Below are 20,779 nucleotides of genomic sequence, written 5' to 3'. Positions count from 1 at the left end.
AGTACTATGCTAATTAAAAGTACCTTTTTTAAATTGTTTTTTTTTTTTTTTCTTTTAGAGAAAGTGAGAGAATTGGTGTGCCAGGCCATGGCCACTGTAATCGAACTCCAGACACTTGCGCCACCTAGTGGGCATGTACAACTATGTTCTTGCTTCACCTTTGTGCATCTGGTTTATGTGGGATCTGGAGAGTTAAACATAGGTCCTTAGGCTTCACAGGCAAGCACCTTAACTGCTAAGCCCCCTCTCTAGCCCCCTTTTTAATTTTTTTTTACTTTTATTTTTATTTACCTATTATATGAGAGAGGCAGATAGAATGGGCGTGCCAGAGCCTCCAGCTGCTGCAAATAAACTCCAGATGCATGCACCACCTAATGCATCTGGCTTACATGGGTCCTTGAGAATCGAAGCTGGGTCCTTAGGCTTCACGGGCCACGTTTTAACTGCTAAACTGTCTCACCAGCCCAAAAATACCTTTTTGCCCCGGCCAACGGGGAGTCGAATAAGGAAACAAGGGGAAAATTAACCTGAATGAAAAAAGGCAAGCAGACTCAAGAAGGAGACCATGCTAGATGTTTGTCACAGCCTCGAGAGTTTATTCTTACATGTAGGATGATATAAGGTTGTAGGGGGAAGGGGACATGGTCAGGGCAAGGAGTTGTAGGGGGAAGGGAACATGGTCAGGGCAAGGAGTTGTCAGGAAACTTAGAGGGGATGTAATTAGGTGTTCATCTAATCTTGCCTCACTGGCTTAACATCCTGATTGCACCAGGCTTCACATCCTGCCCATAAACTGGCCTTTTGCAAAAGATAAGATTCTGTAAGTAGTCTGCTGACCGGTTCCAGAAGTACCTAACAGAAAGCTGGATGGACCAGCTTTCTGAGTAATGAGTCAGCTTATGAGCAGGCCCAGGCAAAATGGAGAGGCTTTTGCTCTATGGCTCCTGACACCTTTTTAAAAATAAATGAAGTCTGAATGAAAAAAAGCTGGGGGAGGGGGGTGAAGGGCGGGCTTGGAATGTAGTTCATTGGTAGAGTGTTTGCCCAGCATGCAGAAACTGGGCCATGTAGCAATGCTTGCCATCCTGCCCTTGAGAGGTGGAGGCAGAAGGATCAGAAGTGCAGGGACAGCTTGGGCTTTGTAATGAGGCCAGCCTGACACACATGAAATCCTGTCCAAAAAAGAACCAGGCCAGGTGTGTTGGGTCCTACCTTTAATACTAGAGCTCTGAGGCTGAAAGCATTGTTAATCTATTTTGTGTTCTTTTTCACTCTTACTAAATTACTTAAGAAATTATGAGGCTGGAGAGATGGCTTAGTGGTTAAGCGCTTGCCTGTGAAGCCTAAGGCCCCCGGCTCGAGGCTCGATTTCCCAGGACCCATGTTAGCCAGATTCACAAGGGGGCGCACGCGTCTGGAGTTCCTTTGCAGGGGCTGGAGGCCCTGGTGCACTCATTCTTTCTCTCTCTGTCTGCCTCTTTCTGTCACTCGCAAATAAATAAATAAATAACAAAAACATTTAAATTTTAAAAACGAAAGAAATTGTGTGTGTGTGTAGAGCAGAGGACAACCCAGTGTGTTTTCTCAGGCTAGGCTCCATCATCTTTTTTTTTTTTTTTTTTAAGGCATTTACTGGACTGGAACTTGGTAAGTAGGCTATGATGGCGGCCAGTAAGCCCCAGGAATCCAACTCTCTTTTCCCAGCACTGGAATTACAACCACAGGCTAATCTGTGCCTGGCTTTTTTTTTTTTTTTTAATATTTATTTATTTATTTATTTGAGAGCGACAGACACAGAGAGAAGACAGATAGAGGGAGAGAGAGAGAATGGGCACGCCAGGGCTTCCAGCCTCTGCAAACGAACTCCAGACGCGTGCGCCCCCTTGTGCATCTGGCTAACGTGGGACCTGGGGAACCCAGCCTCGAACCTGGGTCCTTAGGCTTCACAGGCAAGCGCTTAACCGCTAAGCCATCTCTCCAGCCCTGTGCCTGGCTTTTTATGTGGGTACCAGGTACCCTCATCTTGCAACACAAGCACTTCACCAACTGAACTATTTTCCAGGCCCCAGAAGTTTTTTATATTACTCCAAATTCCATATATTATTCACATCCTAGCCCAAATGTCCTATCTCAGTGAAGTTTCCACTCATTACTTCATGTAAGAGGGATTGTTGCTTTTTTCTAACTTTGGGGGAGTAGTTGCTCATTTAGTTTTTTAGTTGTTGTTTTTTTGGTTTTTGTTTTTTTGTTTTTTTTGGTTTTTTTTTTACTATTTATTGGAAAAAAAGAGAGACAAAGAGGCAGACAGAGAAAGTGTGAGTATGGGTATGCCAAGGCCTTCTGCCAATGCAAGTGAACTTTAAATGCATGTACCATTTTTTTGCATCTGACTTTACATAGGTACTGGAGAGTTGAACCCAGATCATCAGGCTTTGCAAGCAAGTGCCTTTAGCCACTGAGCCATCTCTCCACCCTCATTTAGTGTTCTTTCTTTTCTTAAAAAAAAAAAAAAAAGGACTTATTTATTGGGCTGGAGAGATAGCTTAGTGGTTAAGGCACTTGCCTGTGAAGCCTAAGGATCCAGATTTGATTCCCCAGTACCCACATAAGCCAGATCAGATGCACAAGGTGGTACATGCATCTGTAGCTTGCAGTGGCTAGAGGCCCTGGTGCACCCATTCCCTCTCTCTCTCTCTCTCTCTCTCTCTCTCTGTCTATCTATCTATTTATCTCTCAAATAAATACATTTATTTATTTATGGAGGCCCTGGCATGCCCATTCTCTCTGTCTGTCTCTTCTATCTGTCTGCTTGCAAATAAATAAATGAAAACATGTTTTTAAAAAGTATTTTAAAAATTAATAAAAATAAGAAGGACTGGAGGGATGGCTTAGCAGTTAAGGTATTTGCCTGCAAAGCCAAAGGGCCCAGGTTCCATTTCCCCAGGACCCACATTAGCCAGAGGCACAAGGTGGCACATGTGTCTGGAATTTGTTTGCAGTGGCTGGAGGCCCTGGCATGCCCATTCATTCCCTCTCTCTCCCTCTCTCTCTCTCTACCTAGCTATGGTGCTCCTCATCCAGAGAGGAGATACAGCAGATCCCTGGAAACCTAGATGTCCTTCCTTGACATAACAGTAAATTACATAATACAAAGAAAAAGGTTTGCACTGCAGAGATGGTTTAGTTGTTAGGTACTTGCCTAGAGGCCCTGGCATGCACTTATTCTCAATCTCTCCCTCATAAATAAATAAACATAAAAATTTTTAAATTAAAAAAATTTTTAAAGGTTGAGTTCACTAGAAATATAGGGTAAGTGTATATACATGTTTGAAACTAATAAAATTGACCTAAAATATATACAGCAAAAAAAAATTCCTATAAAACATTCAGCCAGATGCAGCACAGTCTGTCATTCCAGCCACCATTTGGCAGGCCAAAGCAAAAGATAGCCACAAGTTTGAAGCCAAACTGGGCTACATGAAACCTTGCCTCAAAAACCCACATATGACTGGGCATGCACACACCTTTAATTCCAATATTAGGAAGGCAGAGGTAGGAGGATTGCTGTGAGTTCTAGGCCAGCCTGGGGCTACAAATTGAGTTCAAGTCAGCCTGGGCTAGAGTTAGATCCTGCTTCAATTTCACATATACACACACAAGTGGAAATGAAACATTAAAGTAAGAGAGGAAAGATTGTTCAGTGACTAAAAGCACTTGCTTACAAAACCTTACATCTGGGTTTGATTCCCCAGTACTCACATAAAGCTGGACACATAAAGTGGCCTATCCACTGGAGCTTGTTTGCTCTAGTAGGAGGCCCTGGTGCACCAAAACTTTCATTCTCTTCAATAAATAAATAAAGCTAGGCATGGTGGTGCACACCTTTAATTTCAGCAATCGGGAGGCAGAGGTAGGAGGATCACTGTGAGTTCGAGGCCACCCTGAGACGACATAGTGAATTCCAGGTCAGCCTGGGCTAGAGTGAGACCCTGCCTTGAAAAAACAAAAAATAAATAATAAATATATTTTTTCATTTTTGAGGGTTTTTTTTTTTGGTTCTGTTGTTTTTGTTTTTCGAGGTAGGGTTTCACTCTAGCCCAGGCTGACCTGGAATTCACTATGTCGTCTCAGGGTAGGCTTGAACTCACAGTGATCCTCCTACCTCTGCCTCCTGAGTGCTGAAATTACAGGTGTGCAGCACCATGCCTGGATTTTTATTTTTTCCAAATTTATTTGCACACTGAGGTAAGCACTGTAGCAAGTCTCTGATCAGAAATCAAGTTCAGGGCAGTCCACGCAGCCATTGGGCACAGAGGTACATACCTTTAATTCCAGCACTTGGGAGGCAGAGGTTAAAAACAAATGTTGGGGGCTGGAGAGATGGCTTAGCGGTTAAGGCATTTTCCTGCAAAGCCAAAGGACCTCAGTTCCATTCTCCAGGACCCACATAAGCCAGATGCACAAGGTGGCGTATGCATCTGGAGTTCATTTGCAATGGCTGGAGGCCCTGGCATGCCCATTCCAACCCCCCCCCCCCCCGCCTTTCTCTCTCACTCTCTCAAATAAATAAATAAATAATTTTTTTTAATGTTGGGCTGGGAAGATGGCTCAGTAGTTGATGGTGCTTGCTGACAAAGTCTATTGGCCCAGGTTCAATTCTCCAGTGCCCATGAAAAGCCAGATGCACAAGGTAACACATATATCTGGAGTTCGTTTGCAGTGACAAGAGACCCTAAAGCTCATTGTTTCTCTTTTTAGAAAAAAAAAAAAAAAATTGCAAAGAGGAAGAGAGAAAATGTTTAGCCGGGCGTGGTGGCGCACGCCTTTAATCACAGCACTCAGGAGGCAGAGGTAGGAGGATCGCAGTGAGTTCAAGGCCACCCTGAGACTCCTTAAAGAATTCCAGGTCAGCCTGGGCTAGAGTGAGACCCTACCTCACACACACACACACACACACACTGGTGTGCACCTGCATGCCTGGCTGAAAAGAGAAACAGTTTAATCAAAATAAGCTAAAATCCAAATTTAAAAAAAAAAATCTGTGTATATGCATGTGTTCATGTGCCATGGTGCCCCTACAGAGGTCAGAAGACACCTTCACGTTGCTCCTGCCTGTCCACCTCCTGAGGCAGGTTTCTTGTTCTGGATTTTTCCTGCTGTTCTCTGCATGGCCTTCCCATCTTGCCACCAGTGCCAGCATGCTAGGGTGACACTAACCCACTACCTGTTTTACAATGAACCTTCTCCTTAAGTCAAACAAAACTACAAAATCTCTCTTGTGTCTGTCACACATATGCCTGCTTTCTGCTTGGCTAAGAAATAAGTATTGAATGTGTTACATTTTCTTTCCCACAGAGGAATGCCACAGTAAGAACAGCTGCAGCCCAGTAACTATGGTAAAAAATAATTTTTTTTTTGTTTATTTGTTTGAGAGCGACAGACGGAGAGAGAAAGAGGGGGAGAGAAAGAGAATGGGTGTGCCAGGGCTTCCAGCCACTGCAAATGAACTCCAGACGCATGCGCCACCTTGTGCATCTGGCTAACGTGGGTCCTTAGGCTTCACAGGCAAGCGCTTAACTGCTAAGCCATCTCTCCAGCCCCAAAATAATTTTTGTTTTGTTTTTCAAGGTAGGTTCTCACTCTAGCCCAGCCTGACCTGGAATTCACTATGTACTCTCAGGATGGCCTTGAACTCACAGCGATCCTCCTACCTCTGCCTCCCAAATGCTGGGATTAAAGGCATGTGCTACCACACCTGGCTAAATAAATATTTTTAATGTATTTATTTAAGATAAAGAAAGTCAGAGAGATAGAGAGACAGACTGAGAATGAATATGCATCTGGCTTTTCAAATTGAACCCAGGCAACAGGCTTTGCAAGCAAGTGCCTTTACACTGAGCCATCTTCCCAGACCATATAATTTTTTTTTTTTTTTTTTTTTTGGTTTTTCGAGATAGGGTCTCACTCTAGTCCAGGATGACCTGGAATTCACTATGGAGTCTCAGGGTGGCCTTGAAATCACGGCAATCCTCCTACCTCTGCCTCCTGAGTGTTTTGTGTTTTTTTTTAAGGTAGGATCTCACTCTAGCCCATGCTATCCTGGAATTCATTATGTAGTCTCAGGGTGGCCTCGAACTCATGGCGATCCTCCTACCTCTGGCTCCCAAGTGCTAGGATTAAAGGTGTGTGCCACCATGCCTGGCCCAACATTTAAATATATATATATATATGCTGGAGAGAATGCTTAATGGCTAAGGCACTTGTCTGTGAAGCCTAATAAATAATACATACATAAATAATTTTTTTAAATAAAATATTGACCAGGCATGGTGGTGCAAACCTTTAATCCCAGCCCGTAGAACACAGAGGTAGGAGGATTGCCATGAGTTAAAGGCTATCCTTAGACTACATAGTGAATTCCAGGTCAGCCTGGGCTAGAGGTATTCCCTGCCTCAAAAAACCAAAAAGAGGGCTGGAGGGATGGCTTAGCAGTTAAGGTGTTTGCCTGTGAAGCCAAACCCACCTAGGTTCGATTCCCCAGACCCACATTAGCCAGATGCACAGGGGGTGCACGTGTCTGGAATTCCTTTGCAGTGACTGGAGACCCATTCTCTCTCTCTCCCCTTTCCCTCTTTCTCTGTCAAATAAAAAAAATATTTTTCTTTAACATTTTATTTATTTATTTGAGACAGAGGGACATAGAGTGAGAATGGGTGCACCAGGGCCTCAAGCCATTGCAAATGAACTCCAGACACATGCCGCCACCTTGTGCATCTGGCTTACATGGGACCTGGAGAACTGAACCTGGGTCCATGGGCTTTGTAGTCATATACCTTAACCACTAAGCCATTTCTCCAGCCCAAATAAATAAAATATATTTTATTTATTTATTTAGTGGTTAAGTGCTTGCCTGTGAAGCCTAAGGACCCCAGTTCAAGGTTCAATTCCCCAGGACCCACCTTAGCCAGATGCACAAGGTGGCATATGCGTCTGGAATTTGTTTGCAGTAGCTGGAGGCCCTGGCGTGCCCATTCTCTCCCTCCCTCTCTCTCTCTCTCTCTCTCTCTCTCTCTTTCTCTTTCTCTCTCTCTCTCTCTCTTTCTCTCTCTCTCTGCCTCTTTCTGTCTGTTGCTCTCAAATAAATAAATAAATAATTTTTTAAATTAAAAAAAAGACAGAGAGAGAGTTAATATTGGAACCTGGATGGTAGTGACACCTTTAGTCTTAGCACTCAAATGGCAGAGTTAGGAGACACACTGTGAGTTCTAGGCCAGCCTAGGACTACAGAGTGAGTTCCAAGTCAGTCTGGGTAGATTAATACTCTACCTCAGAAAAAAAAACAAAAACAAACCACAAAAACAAAGACATATTGGAGCTGGGCATGGTAGTGACACCTTTAATCCCAGTACTTGGCAGTCAGAGGTAGGAGGATTGCTGTGAGTTCAAGGCAATCCTGGGACTACAGAGTGAATTCCAGGTCAGCCTGAGCTAGAGGGAGACCCTACCTCAAAAATTCAAAAATAAAGGTTTTTTTGTTTTGTTTTGTTTTTGTTTTTGTTTTTAAATGAAGAGGGAATGTTGATATCTGTCTTAGTAGGCAATCAACCTGGGTAAATCGAAGCTCTGAAGTCAGCAAAGCATTCTGTGGGCAGAAGGGGCATCCCAGTATAATTCCCCTCCAGCATTTATTCACTTCCAGAGTAATAAAGCTACAGAGGCCTGCCTTCTCTCCCTCCAGTAAGTATGCTTGCATATCAAGACAAAGAACCTTCTCTTGTGAGTGGGAAGGGGCAGGAGGCCAGCAGCTTTGATAAGACTTTGCAATCTCCCTGAATTCACAGCCTTTTCCATAGCCCTGCGTGCTTACAGAAACACCTGGTCCTTGTTCTGTCACCCTCTGGGGAACTGAAGCATGGGGAAGTGATACAAGATCCTACCATCAAAGCCTTGTGCTTTGAGCAGCAAAATTTTTGTGATCCTACTTCAGAGGACTGGAGTCTTGTCCTGTGTGTGCATGCATGCGTGTGTAGTGGCACATCAACTTGTTCATTTATCCAGATAAAGTTTCTCATACTTCATGAGGGTTTTTTCTGTTCCTTTTTATTTATTTATTTGAAAGTGACAGAGAGAGAAAGAGGCAGATAGAGAGAAAGAGAGAGAGAGATTGGGTGCACCAGGGCCTCCAGCCACTGCAAACGAACTCCAGACAAGTGCGCCCCCTTGGGCACCTAGCTAACGTGGGTCCTGGGGAATGGAGCCTCGAACCAGGGTCCTTAGGCTTCCTGTGAAGGCAAGCGCTTAACCAACCGCTAAGCCATCTCTCCAGCCCTCATGAGTTTTTTAAATTTTTTATTTATTTATTAGAGACAGAGGGAGGGACAGAGAAAGGGTGTGGCAGAGCCTCTAGCCACTGCCAAGAAAATCCAGATGCATGCGTCACCATGTGCATCTGTCTTATGGGACCTGGAGAACCAAACCTAGATCCTTAGACTTTGCAGGCAAGCACCTTAACCACTAAGCCATCTCTCCAGCCCAGTGTTTTTATGAAAAGAAGGACATAGGCTGGGCATGGTGACACACGCCTTTAATCCCAGGACTTGGAAGGCAGAGGTAGGAGGATTGCTTTGAGTTTGAGGCTACCCTGAGGCTAGTGAATTCCAGGTTGGCCTGGGCTAGACCAAGACCTGACCTCAAAAAAAACAAAAAACAAAACAAAACAAAATGCTAACAGTGCCTACTGGTCGTGGTAGCACACACCTTTAATCCCAGCACTCAAAAGGCAGAGGTAGGAGATCACTTTGAGTTTGATTCCTAGCGTTGGGTTAAAAAAAAAAAAAAACAGCCAGAATGGTGACACACACCTTTAATTTCATCAATGGGAGGCCGAGGTAGGAGGATCATTATGAGTTTAAGGCCAGCCTGGGACTACAAAGTGAGATCCAGGTCAGCCTGGGCTAGACTGAGACCCTATCTTTAAAACAAAAACTTAAAAAAATGCTAACAGAAGTTGCCTTGGAATAAAGTTTATGAATGACTAAACTTTTCTTTTTTTTTCCTACAATGGGTTTGTATTCTGCAAAATTTACATGGTCGTCAATATGGTTTGGAAGGGCCTCATTTTTGCCACCTAGTGGCTACCACGGGAAGGACACTCTTCACCTGGATCACTTAATATGCACAACGCTTCATAATTACAAGATGGCAAAGCATTGCATTTTAATCACACATTTTTTGGTGGGGAGGCAGTTCGAGGTAGGGTCTCACTCTAGCCCAGGGGGTGACCTGGCTCACTGTAGTTCCAAGATGGCCTTGAACTCACCGCGATTCTCCTACCTCAGCCTCCCAAGGGCTGGGATTAAAGGTGTGGGCCATACCTTGATTCACAAAAATTTTAAATCAGTGCTGGAGAGAGAGCTCAGCAGATAAGGCACTTGCCTGCAAAGCCTTGAGCCCAAGTTCAATTCCTATGTAAAAGCCAGGTACACAAAGTGGCACATGCATCTGAAGTTTGCAGTGGCTGGAGGCCCTGGTGTGCCCCCCTCACCACCGCCTCTCTACTTGCAAATAAATAAAAATATTTAAATTAAAAACAATTTTAGCCAGGTGTGGTGCCAAGTACCTTTAATCCTAGCACTTGGGAGGCAGAGATAAGAGGACTGAAGCCACGTGAGACTACATAGCAAATTCCAGGTCAGCCTGGGCTAGAGCAAGACCCTACCTCAAAAAACCAAAATAAAAATAAATAGGCACGATGGCACATACCTTTAGCCCCAGCACTTGGGAGGTAGAGGTAGCAGGATAGCCATGAGTTTGAGGCCACCCTGAAACAACATACTGAATTCCAAGTCAGCCAGGGATACAGTGAAACCCTACTTCAAAAGAACAAAAATAAATCAATAAATAAATTTAAGTCAGTCAGGCATGGTGGTTAATGCTTGTTGGCAGCCAAGAGTTAGTGACTTCCAGGCCAGAGTGGGCTACAGAGTGAGATTGTCTCAAACAGATCAGAACAAAACAACAAAAAACTTTATAAGCTTTAAATATTATTTCAATCAACTTTGTTACCTTTTGCCTTTGACTTTACCGCTCAGCCTCCCTCCACACCAGTGACATGACCACCTGAGTCACATTACTCCTCCAACTCCCAATTCATTTGTTTCCTAGACTTCAGCACCCACATGGGTGGGCTAATGAACACCCAATTGTCACAATTCTAAGGCCACTCCAACCATATTCCCTTTGCCATGCCTTGTTTTCCTCAAGCAGGGCAGTTTCATTCAGATCACACACACTCAAAAAAACGTTTTAGCTGGGCGTGGTGGCGCACACCTTTATTCCAAGCACTTGGGAGGCAGAGGTAGGAGGATCGCTGTGAGTTCAAGACCAGCCTGAGACTAGAGTGAATTCCAGGTCAGCCTGGGCTACAGTGAGCCCCTACCTCGAACCCCCCCCCCAAAAAAAAAAGTTTTACAGGGAGGGAAGTTAAAAAGCAAATGTATAGCTATAAAATTTCTTTGCCAACAATATTCTTTCTAAAATACTTTGCAACTACTTTGTAATTTCCAAATACAAATGAGTTTTTCTGGACAGTTACTACATCACAACAATGAAAACAAACCCAAGTATGATGGCACATGCCAGTAATCTCAGAGCTCGGAAGACTGAAGCAGGAGGGCCACAAGTTCAAGGCCAGACTAGGCTACATAGTGAGATGCAATAAATAAAGATCTTTAAAAAAAAAAAAGGCTGGAGAAATGGCTTAGCGGCATTTGCCTGCAAAGCCAAAGAATCCCCATTTGATGCTCCAGGACCCATATAAGCCAGATGCACAAGGGGTGCATGCATCTGGAGTTCGTTTGCAGTGGCTAGAGGTCCTGGCACACCCATTTTCTCTCTCTCCCATAAATAAATAAATAAATAAATAAATAAATAAATAAATAAATAAGATATATTTATAAATAACTATCCAACCAACTAAGCGAGAAATAGTGAAAAAGCTTCAAACGTCACTTAATGCTAACAAGCAGACAATGTGGTTTTCACTCACAACTGCAACTCATTCCAAAACCGCCCAAGTCATATAGACTTTCACAGACGCGTGTGAATGCACCTGTGTCTATTCTTGCATCACAGAAGCCTGAACAGTGCCAAGTACCATGAAAGTATATGCAAGTGCCCAGGAGGTAATTTTTAACAGGCAATAAAGACAGTGTATGTGCAACTCAAACACCAGGGCCTGTGATCTCTGTAAAGACCCAACACCCTGTGACATGCACGTCGGGAACTACCAGCACCAATCACTGCCCCGGCTCTTTGGTATAGCAATGCCCTCAGGCAGCAATACAAGGGGTTCTGGGAAGAAGTGTCACGGCCCACTGCTGCAGAGACACAAAGAGATCAACGAGCTTCCGTAGTCTTCAGATTATAATTAGGAAAGGGATTATTGGGATGGAGGGATGATTTAGTGGTTAAATTGTTTCCCTGCAAAGCCAGAGGACCCAGATTTGACTCTCCAGGACCCACGTTAGCCAGAAGCACAAAGTGGCACATGTGTCTGGAGGCCCTGGCATGCCCATTATTTTTCTCTCCCTCTTTCTGTCAAATAAATATGTTGTTTTAAAAAGGAAAGGGTTTATTATTATTTTTTCTTTTTGGCAATCATTTCTTTTTAATTTTATTTTATTTAATTTATTAACATTTTCCATGATTATAAAAAAAATCCCATGGTAATTCCCTCCCTCACCCCCCCACACTTTCCCCTTTGAAATTCCATTCTCCATCATATTACCTCCCCATCTCAATCACTGTACTTACATATATACCATATCAACCTATTAAGTACCTTCCTCCTTTCCTTTCTCTTCCCTTTATATCTCCTTTTTAACTTACTGGCCTCTGCTACTAAGTATTTCCTTCTCACGCAGAAGCCCAATCATCTGTAGCTAGGATCCACATATGAGAGAGAACATGTGGCGCTTGGCTTTCTGGGCCTGGGTTACCTCACTTAGTATAATCCTTTCCAGGTCCACTTATTTTTCTGCAAATTTCATAACTTCATTTTTCTTTACCACTGAGTAGAACTCCATTGTATAAATGTGCCACATCTTCATTATCCACTCATCAGTTGAGGGACATCTAGGCTGGTTCCATTTCCCAGCTATTATAAATTGAGCAGCAATAAACATGGTTGAACACGTACTTCTAAGGAAATGAGATGATTCCTTCGGATATATGGGAAAGGGATTATTTACTATTCTTTTTCTCTGAGACAAGGCAACAGTCTCACTTTGCACCCTAAGCTGCCATCAAATTCTCAGCAACTCTGTCTCAGCCTCCTGAGCTAAAAGGCAGGAGCCAGGCTGAAGAGATGGCTTAGTGGTCAAGGCGCTTCCCTGCAAAGCCTAAGGACCCAGGCTTGATTCCAGTACCATGTAGATGCACAAGGTGACGCATGCATCTGGAGTTACTTTGCAATAGCTAGAAGCCCTGGCATGCCCATTCTTGGTTTCACTAATACATAAATTTTTTTAAAGGTATGAGCCACTATGTCAACTCAGAAAAGAGCATCTTGCTACTGTGGACTCTTGGAGGTCTGACAAATGGCCACTGTGAAACACTTCCAGGACAGGACTCTAACCTTCAAAGCCAGCAAACACAGCTCGTCCTTCCTTGCTGGGAGTCAAAGGGAGGCTGAGGACCATCCGCAGGGCACGGGCCTCTTCCCTGCCAGATCCAGGCCCAGCTTGGGCAATGTTTTGGGCTTGGCTTGGCCGGCCACCTGTGAAAGTACATTCCTATGTGGCTGGCGGGCTCTCTGGACTGCAGCACGGGTAGATTTGACAGACAGGCTGGGTGAGAACTCTCATTGTGGTACTTTCCTTAATTTGAAGAAATGAGATGACATCATCGTCATACACTGAGCTTGTTCATAAGCACAGAGCAAAACCAGGAGAGTCATTAAAGGTTGTTCCTGGGAAGGGGTGATGGCTTAGCGGTTAAGGTGCTTTGCCTGCAAAGCCAAAGGACCCAGGTTCGATTCCCCAGTTCCCACGTAAGCCAGATGCACAAGGTGGTGCATGCATCTGGAGTTTGCAGTGGCTAGAGGCCCTGGTGTACCCATTCTTTCTCAGGAAGACAAAAAAAGGTTGTTCCTTATTTTTCTCCTCTTGAGTCCACATTCCCCCCCAACAAAAGTAGTTTCACTCTAGCCCAGGATGACCTGGAATTCATTATGTAGTCTCAGGGTGGCCTTGAACTCACAGCAATCCCACCTGTCCCTCCTGTGTGCTGGGAATAAAAGTGTGCGCCACCACACCCAGAGACCACACTCTCCTGCTTGGATACAATGTCCACGTATGTGATGGTGACAGGCCTTTCACGGGCTGTCTTGACAGCAATTGATGCCACCACAGGAAACCTACAATCTTGAGGGTGCTCACGTAGTGTGGGGTCACACCAACTTCCTTTCTGCACCTCTGATTCTCTGTGGGTTCTATTTTCTTCCACTTTTCTTTTTGGTGGCAGCTCCAATTCTTTCACTTGAATTTCCTTCATGATTTTCCTTCCCTTTTTCTGCAAGTTACCACAGGGACTGTGTATGGAGTTTGCACCATTTTCTTCTTTTTTTTGGTGGGGGGTGGTTCAAGGTAGGGTCTCATTCTAGCCCAGGCTGACCTGGAATTCACTACGCAGTCTCAGGGTGGCCTCGAACTCACGGTGTTCCTCTTACCTCTGCCTCCAGAGTGCTGAGATTAAAGGCGTGTGCCACCACCCCCGGCCACTTTTTTTTTTAAATCTTTTGAAGATGGGAGTCAACACCAGAGAACCTAGTGCCTTTCCCTGTGGAAGGTCATGGTGTTTTATCCATTTACCCACTTTGATTTCCATGGTTCAGTCTTGACTGCTTGTTTTCCTTGCCTGTTTCGGCCATTACAGTGGAAATTCTGTGGTCTTCTTGCTGCTTCTCTCTCTCCCAACAGTCATACTGACAACGGTGGCATCCCACAGCATTTGCCATCTCAGCAGGGGTGTGGCTGCAGCGCAGGTGAGAGGTGTTCCTCTAGGCTCCTCGTGGTCCCACTTCCTGGCGTATCTGGCCTACATCTCTGCAACTGGTCGTGACCTGTTCACGTGCCAGTTATTCTTCCCTGCTCTTGCAACTCACAGTTCTGCATTCAGCCTGGCCCCCATGCCAACTCCCTTTCAACCGTTCTCCGGTGTTCAGCCCGAGATGGGTGCTCTATAACTCTCCTGGGTCTGTAAGCCATTCAGCTGAAGGACCTGATGCAAACTCAACTTACAAGATTTCCAAACTGTCTTGGGACTAACAATGCTTGTCTTCAGTAGGATCTAAACAAGCTCCCTTCTCTTTAAACCTACAAACTAACATCTTACCCATTTCCAGTTTATAAATAACCACTTGTCACTTAATATGGAGTACTTAGCATAACTTAATGTTAATAAATTTACTTGTAACCACTTCCTCACTTTAGGGTCCTCTTTCTTGTCTCCTTTGGGCCTGTTCAAGTTACAATTGGGCTCAAATTTCTAATATCAATACCCCCCCTTTTTTGGTTCTATTTTCTTTTGATGTTTGTTCTCCTATCTTATCAAAGCTCTTTGGAAAAGTGGAATTTCTCTCGATTTCTGTATTCACCTCCCATCAGTTCAACTCTCACTACTCTGTGGAAATGACTTCACCTTTTCTGAGATATCCGTATTTGTTAGCCCATGTTGACCTTTAACTAACAGCAGCCTTCCTGTTTCTCCCCATCACCACCACCACCAAGGTAGGGTCTCCCTCTAGCCCAGGCTGACCTGGAATTCACTATGTAGTCCCAGGGTGGCCTCGAACTCACAGTAACAGTATTCCTCCTACCTCTGCCTGTGGCACCATGCCCAGCTCTTAATTCATTTTTTTAGTGTTATTGTATGTCCTAGAGGCAGCAGCAGCTTATGGTTTCACTATATTCACAAATATACACTTCTTTGTTAAAGGAATACTCTCTCATGCATACTATACAGTGTCATAGTATGCTCATAGGCTGCAAACTCTCTGGAGAAAGTGCAACTTACCTTTTCCAAAAATGCTTTATAGCTAGGGGTTGAGACTTTCAACCAGCCAAAACAGAACACTGGTTCTGCTTCCTAAGGTGCAACATTCATGGGATTTTGTGTAATTTAAACAACAGGAAAATGGCCTTCCATCTGAAAGCCAGTCTTTGAATTCTCTTAAGATTCACTTTATGGGCTGAAGATGGCTCAGCTGTTAAAGGCGCTTGCTTGTAAACCCTGCTGGTCCCAGTTCGACTCTCCAGTACCGACATGAAGCCAGATGCACAAAGTCGTGCATGAATCTGGAGTTTATTTACAGTGGTAGGCAGCCATGGCAAGCCCATACTCACTCTCTGTCTCAAATAAATAAATACTGCACTGTTTAGCATGTCAAACAGATGAACTGAAACATTCCTAGCAATTTCTGAGAGATGTCCTTGAATTTATTTAACCTACCTGATCCAAGTGGTTCTGATCTCGTTGGTGACAGCTTTCACTCCACACACAGCTCCGGGAGCGACATACCATGCAGTACGCAGGGCTTGTAACTAACGTCGGCACTATTAGTCATGCTAGTATAGATCACACTTTATTGTTGTGCATAATAAATACAGAAAAAATGGTGGAAAAATATGACTCAACTATCTAATTAAAGCTGAGTAAGCTAACCTAGTCAGACTTTAGTTCTTCAAGGAAAAATGACAAGAATAGGTGAATATAAAGAAAAACAAAAAAGAACTTGACTTTCCTATGTTAATACAGGCCAAGGGACCCTTTCTTATTAAAAGGGTTCATAACACCAGTTCTTAGCAATAGACATAAGGCACTTGTTGAGATTACAACATCACTGCATTTTTTCCACTTGGTTTTCTAACCCTGTCCCCCTCCCCTCAGTATCATTTGCAATTAATCGCATGAATGAGGCAAATGTGAGATGATCCAGGTGATAACTACTCCCAGCAAGAGTCCAGCACAGTGGTTTAGGGGAACCCAGTCAAGGTCCTCTGACACCAGACAATGTACCCACTATCAAGTAAACCTGAAAGAAAATAAAAGATTTATTCAACAGTTCCAGTAAAATTGGGTTGGAATACAATATACATGTTAGGAATTTAGCTCCTCATGGGTGGCATCTGCATTTAGAGTTCTGAGCACTTCTGAATGTTCGTTCTGAGACAATCAACATCAGCTGAACATGGTCAAGACAAATAGATAGATTTCATTTCAATATACAGTAGAGTTAAACAAAATTCACACATACAGCCCCTATATATGGCTGGTGCCTCCTGCAAACACCTCATCAGTGGCAGAGGTAGCACAAGTGTTCTTGTCCAACAGTAAGAACTTCGGTTGCCACTCATAGAAGAAGTTTAAAAAAAAAAAAAAAAAGATTTGCTTCTTTTTGTTTTTGCCATCTGTTAAGATGTTCCTGAGACATGGCCAGTAAATCAAACAAAACAAAGCACTGGAGTTCAGTTTATAATTCTCTTTACATCACTAAACCGTTCAACTGGGATATGGAATGCAGGTCACATACTATGAAAAGAATCGATAAAAGGATCCGGTCTTCTGAAAATTCCTTTTAGTGTATGTATTCTATAAACTAAAATACTACAAAAAGTTCCATTATATATACAATTAACTCATTTTACTTATTTGCTCTTATCTTGCAAATGCAATGAGAATATTGAGCCTGAGACTAGTTCTCAGTGTACAGGTCTGACGTGATTAAGGCTCATTTCCCAATCAAAATAGCAGATTCTAATTTCCATTGGTAGTCCCTGCCACGATCCTAGACTCAGTGACATCTTAATGCAGGAGCAGCCTTCTGCTTCACTGGGAGCTCCCCTGACCCGGTGTGGAGCTCACTCAAGAGCTCCCTCTGCGTCTCCCTGCAGTGCCTTACATTGCCTCTGGCTTGCAACCTCTGTTTCCACCTGTGTATTCTCACAGAAGCCCAACTTAGGTTAGTGGAAATATTCACACAACTGTTTTTCAAAACAATTTATTGCATCATATTTGGTACCTTATGTTTGACAACAAAAAAGAAATTACATTTATATCTGCAGGAAAAAGAAGCTGGTCTGTTACTGGAAAAAAAAAATCTTGGGCCCTTTAAAAATTACAAAGTCTTGGGCTTGCCTGAAACAACTGAGCGAGAAATATATTCTTAGAAATGTAGGGCTTCAAGTATTACAAACCTGTGACACTGTGGAAAAGTTCCAGAGGTATCTAAACTGCAGCACTTTTTTCTGCATATCGTGAACAAGGCCTGCTGAGGTTTTTAACTATTAGTCTCTTGATCAGTCATAGAATGGTAGTCAGGAGTTCTGCTCTTTAACTTCAAGCCATGGTAGATTTTCTTTTATCACTCACAGGTGAAAAAGTCATACTTGCTAATTTGTTGGTGACACATCACAGTGCATTTGGTTCTTGCATTACAGTTTTAACAAGTTTGGCCAAACAATGCTGAAAGGTTTGCATTGCTATTTTTAGGTCTTCAAGTTTGAGTTAAAATTGAGATTGTTCCAACTGGTTCCTTCAGTTAAAAACTGTGGTACAAGAACACCAAACTGATCATGTACAGTGAATTTTGGAAACACAACAAGCGTATTGAATACCTTCTAGGTTTCGTATAATCCTGCTTGGCATCTCTATGTCCCAGTCCCTCCAACATCAAGCATGTGTTGTAGGTGTCTCTGTAAATAGTGACTCACACTGCACACTTCCTATGGTCAGAACCAACCCCGTAACAAGTCAGTCAGATGCTATAGCCCCAGCAACTCTTTGTGCTCAGTGAAAGGATCCAGTGCTAAAACAGCAGTTATGCTGTCTGATAGAGTAAAATCTCACAAGACAAATTTAAGGTAATATTTCTGCCACACACCTGCTTTGTTAGCTGTAACAGCCTCCAGATTTTATATAAATTAGTTTAAAAACATGGGTGGAAAGGTAGAACTAGTACATGGTGTCTTTTTTTTAACCCCTCAATTTTAGCAGCGTTTAATTTTTTAAGAAACTGAACCTATATCCTGTAATGTTAGATATTTTATATATACTTTTCAGCAGGATAAAAAACGTAAAACACTATTTGAAGGCAAGAACATTTACTCCTCTCATTCTGTGTAAGTTAGAGCAATGCAGCAGGTGCGTGACAAAAATATTATACACTAGATATGGTCCGAAGTCATTCCATTTGCTGTTCAATGGTGCTCAGATTTCATTGGCCAGTTCTTCAGCTTCTGCAGAACTATCTCCATTAACTGTGATCTTCACATCCTCTTCGTATCCAGGGGGCATGAAAGCCAAAGCATATGGGAAAAGCTTATGACAACTTGCTCTATAAGCCTCAGCAGCTTCTTTACAGTCTCCTAGGTTACCATCACACAAGGCTCCTAACACCTCCATACAAGTCTACAGAAAGAAAGAGTTCATGTTAGATCTTGTCAGGAAAAAGGCTTTACTATGAACTGAGATATTTCAACATCAACAGATTTCCAAGAATAAAAATGGATATATTTAAGGAAAATGACAGTATTTATACCTGCTAAACTCTCCTTTAGAATGTTCTTTAAGGCTTAATTTAACCCCTTTTTCAGAGTTGCAAAGTTTATATAAAAAGATGAACAGGGACTATACTAAGGCGAGGAAAGCAATATATGAAAAAGTACTTTTTTTAGGGCTGGAGAGATGGCTTAGCAGTTAAGGCACTTGCCTGAGAAGCCTAAGAACCCATGTTCAACTCTCTAGATCCCACTTAAGCCAGACACACAAAGTGACCCAAGTGTTCAAGGACATAGATGCCCACAAGATGGTACACATGTCTGGAGTTCAACTTCCGTGGCTGGGGGCCTTGGCAAACTAATTCTCTCTCTCTCATTAACAAAAAGTATTGTTTTTAGTTGGGTGCCTTTAATCCCAACACTTGGGAGGCAGAGGTAGAAGGAACACTGTGAGGCCACCCTGAGACTAATTCCAGGTCAACCTGGACTAGAGTGAAACCTTGCCTCAAAAAAACAAAAAACAGGGCTGGAGAGATGGCTTAGCGGTTAAGCGCTTGCCTGTGAAGCCTAAGGACCCCGGTTTGAGGCTCGCTTCCCCAGGTCCCACGTTAGCCAGATGCACAAGGGGGCGCACGCATCTGGAGTTCGTTTGTAGAGGCTGGAAGCCCTGGCGCGCCCATTCTCTCCCTCTCCCTCTATCTGTCTTCCTCTCTGTGTCTGTCTCTCTCAAATAAATTAAAAAAAAAAACCAAAACAAAGTACTGGTTTTAAAGAGACACTCCAAGCTGATACTCAACCTTACACAACTGTACGCACACCTTTAACCCCAGCACTTGGGAGGCAGAGGTAGGAGGATCGCCATGAGTTTGCGGCCAGCCTGAGACTCATAGTGAACTCCAGGACAGCTTGGGCTAGAATGAGACCCTACCTCAAAAAAACCAAAACTAGAAACAAAAATTTACAATGCCCATGTCAATTATTTCATGCAGCTCTTTTAAAAAAAAGTTTTGAAGTGTGGTGGCAAACATCTTTAATCCCAGCACTTGAGATGCAGAGGAATAAGAACTGCTGTAAATTCAAGACCAGCCTGGGACACTAGAGTGATTTCCAGGTCAGCCTGCACTTGAGAGAGACCCTACTTCAAAAAATCAAAAAAATAACAAAGGGGTGGGGGTGATTTGCTGGAAAGATGGTTCAGCAGTTAAGGCACTTGCCTGTAAAATCTAATGACCCAGGTTCGTATCCCCAGTACCCAGGTAAAACCAGATGTACAAAGCAGTGCATGCACCTGGAGAGTTCTGTTTACAGCAGCTACAGGCCCTTAGCATATCCATTCATTCTCATTCCCTCTCCTCCCCCACCCAGGCTTGCAAATAAATAAATATGTATTTTTAAAGTTTTTGTCAGGGCATGGTGGCACACACCTTTAGTCCCAGCACTAAGAAATAAGAAGTACATAGGACACTCTCTGTGAGTTCGAGGCCACCCTGAGACAACATACTGAATTCCAGTTTAGCCTGAGATAGAGACCCTTTCCTTGGGGGCGGGGGGGGGGAAGAGACACAGGGCTGGGGAAATTACTTAGTGGTTAAGGCGTTTGCCTGCGAAGCCTAAGGACTCCAATTCAATTCCCCACGACCCACATAAGCCAGATGCACATGTGTCTGGAGTTCATTTGCAGTGGCAGAAGGCCCTGGCATGCCCATTCTCTCTCTCTCTCTCAAATAAATAAATATTTTTTAAAAAAAGAAAAAACAAAAGTAACCCCCTCAAATCTTTTTCTGGGGGGGAGAGGCTTACAGCCAACCAGAAAAATTTTTTTAAAATTATTTTTATTTATTTGCAAGGAGAGAGAGAGAAAAGAGACAAAGAGAATGGACACACCAGGGCCTACAGCCACTGCAAACTAACTCCAGATACATGTGCCACTGTGCATTTGGCTTTACATGGGTACTAGGAAATTGAACTCAAGTCATTAGGCTTTGCAGTCAAACACCTTAGCCACTGATCCATCTCTCCAGCCCACAGTATCAAATATTGCTATTCAGCTCTATTCAAATCCCAACACTCAAAGGTAGGAGGTGATCAGCCTGAGATTATGTAGTGAATTCCAGATCAGCCTGGGCTAGAGTAAGACCTTACCACAAAAAAGGGGAGGGGGAGGGGGACATGACAATCTAAATAAATGTCCAACTGCTAAACAGGAAATAATGTCAAACAAA

At 43.3% G+C, this 20,779-nt stretch overlaps 1 protein-coding gene and 1 non-coding gene across 3 annotated transcripts in view; both read right to left on the bottom strand.

The window, feature by feature from the left end:
- Positions 1-5,276: 5,276 nt before the first annotated feature.
- LOC123453917 lies at positions 5,277-5,399 on the bottom strand. The gene has a single exon (XR_006633087.1). It is a non-coding gene; the product is annotated as a small nucleolar RNA SNORA41 (small nucleolar RNA).
- A 10,225-nt stretch (positions 5,400-15,624) lies between these two features.
- Positions 15,625-20,779, bottom strand: part of Naa15 (N-alpha-acetyltransferase 15, NatA auxiliary subunit) — a 102,682-nt gene continuing 97,527 nt past the window's right edge. For both annotated transcript variants that reach the window (XM_045131120.1, XM_045131121.1), the window contains exon 20: positions 15,625-18,468. In XM_045131120.1, coding sequence (XP_044987055.1) covers positions 18,268-18,468 — 201 coding nt within the window. In that variant the 3' untranslated portion in view covers positions 15,625-18,267. The remainder of the gene's footprint in view (positions 18,469-20,779) is intronic.

This window comes from Jaculus jaculus, chromosome 12, assembly GCF_020740685.1.
Source record: "Jaculus jaculus isolate mJacJac1 chromosome 12, mJacJac1.mat.Y.cur, whole genome shotgun sequence".
Classification (NCBI taxonomy): Eukaryota; Metazoa; Chordata; class Mammalia; order Rodentia; family Dipodidae; genus Jaculus; species Jaculus jaculus.
This window is presented reverse-complemented; position numbering and strand designations above follow the sequence as displayed.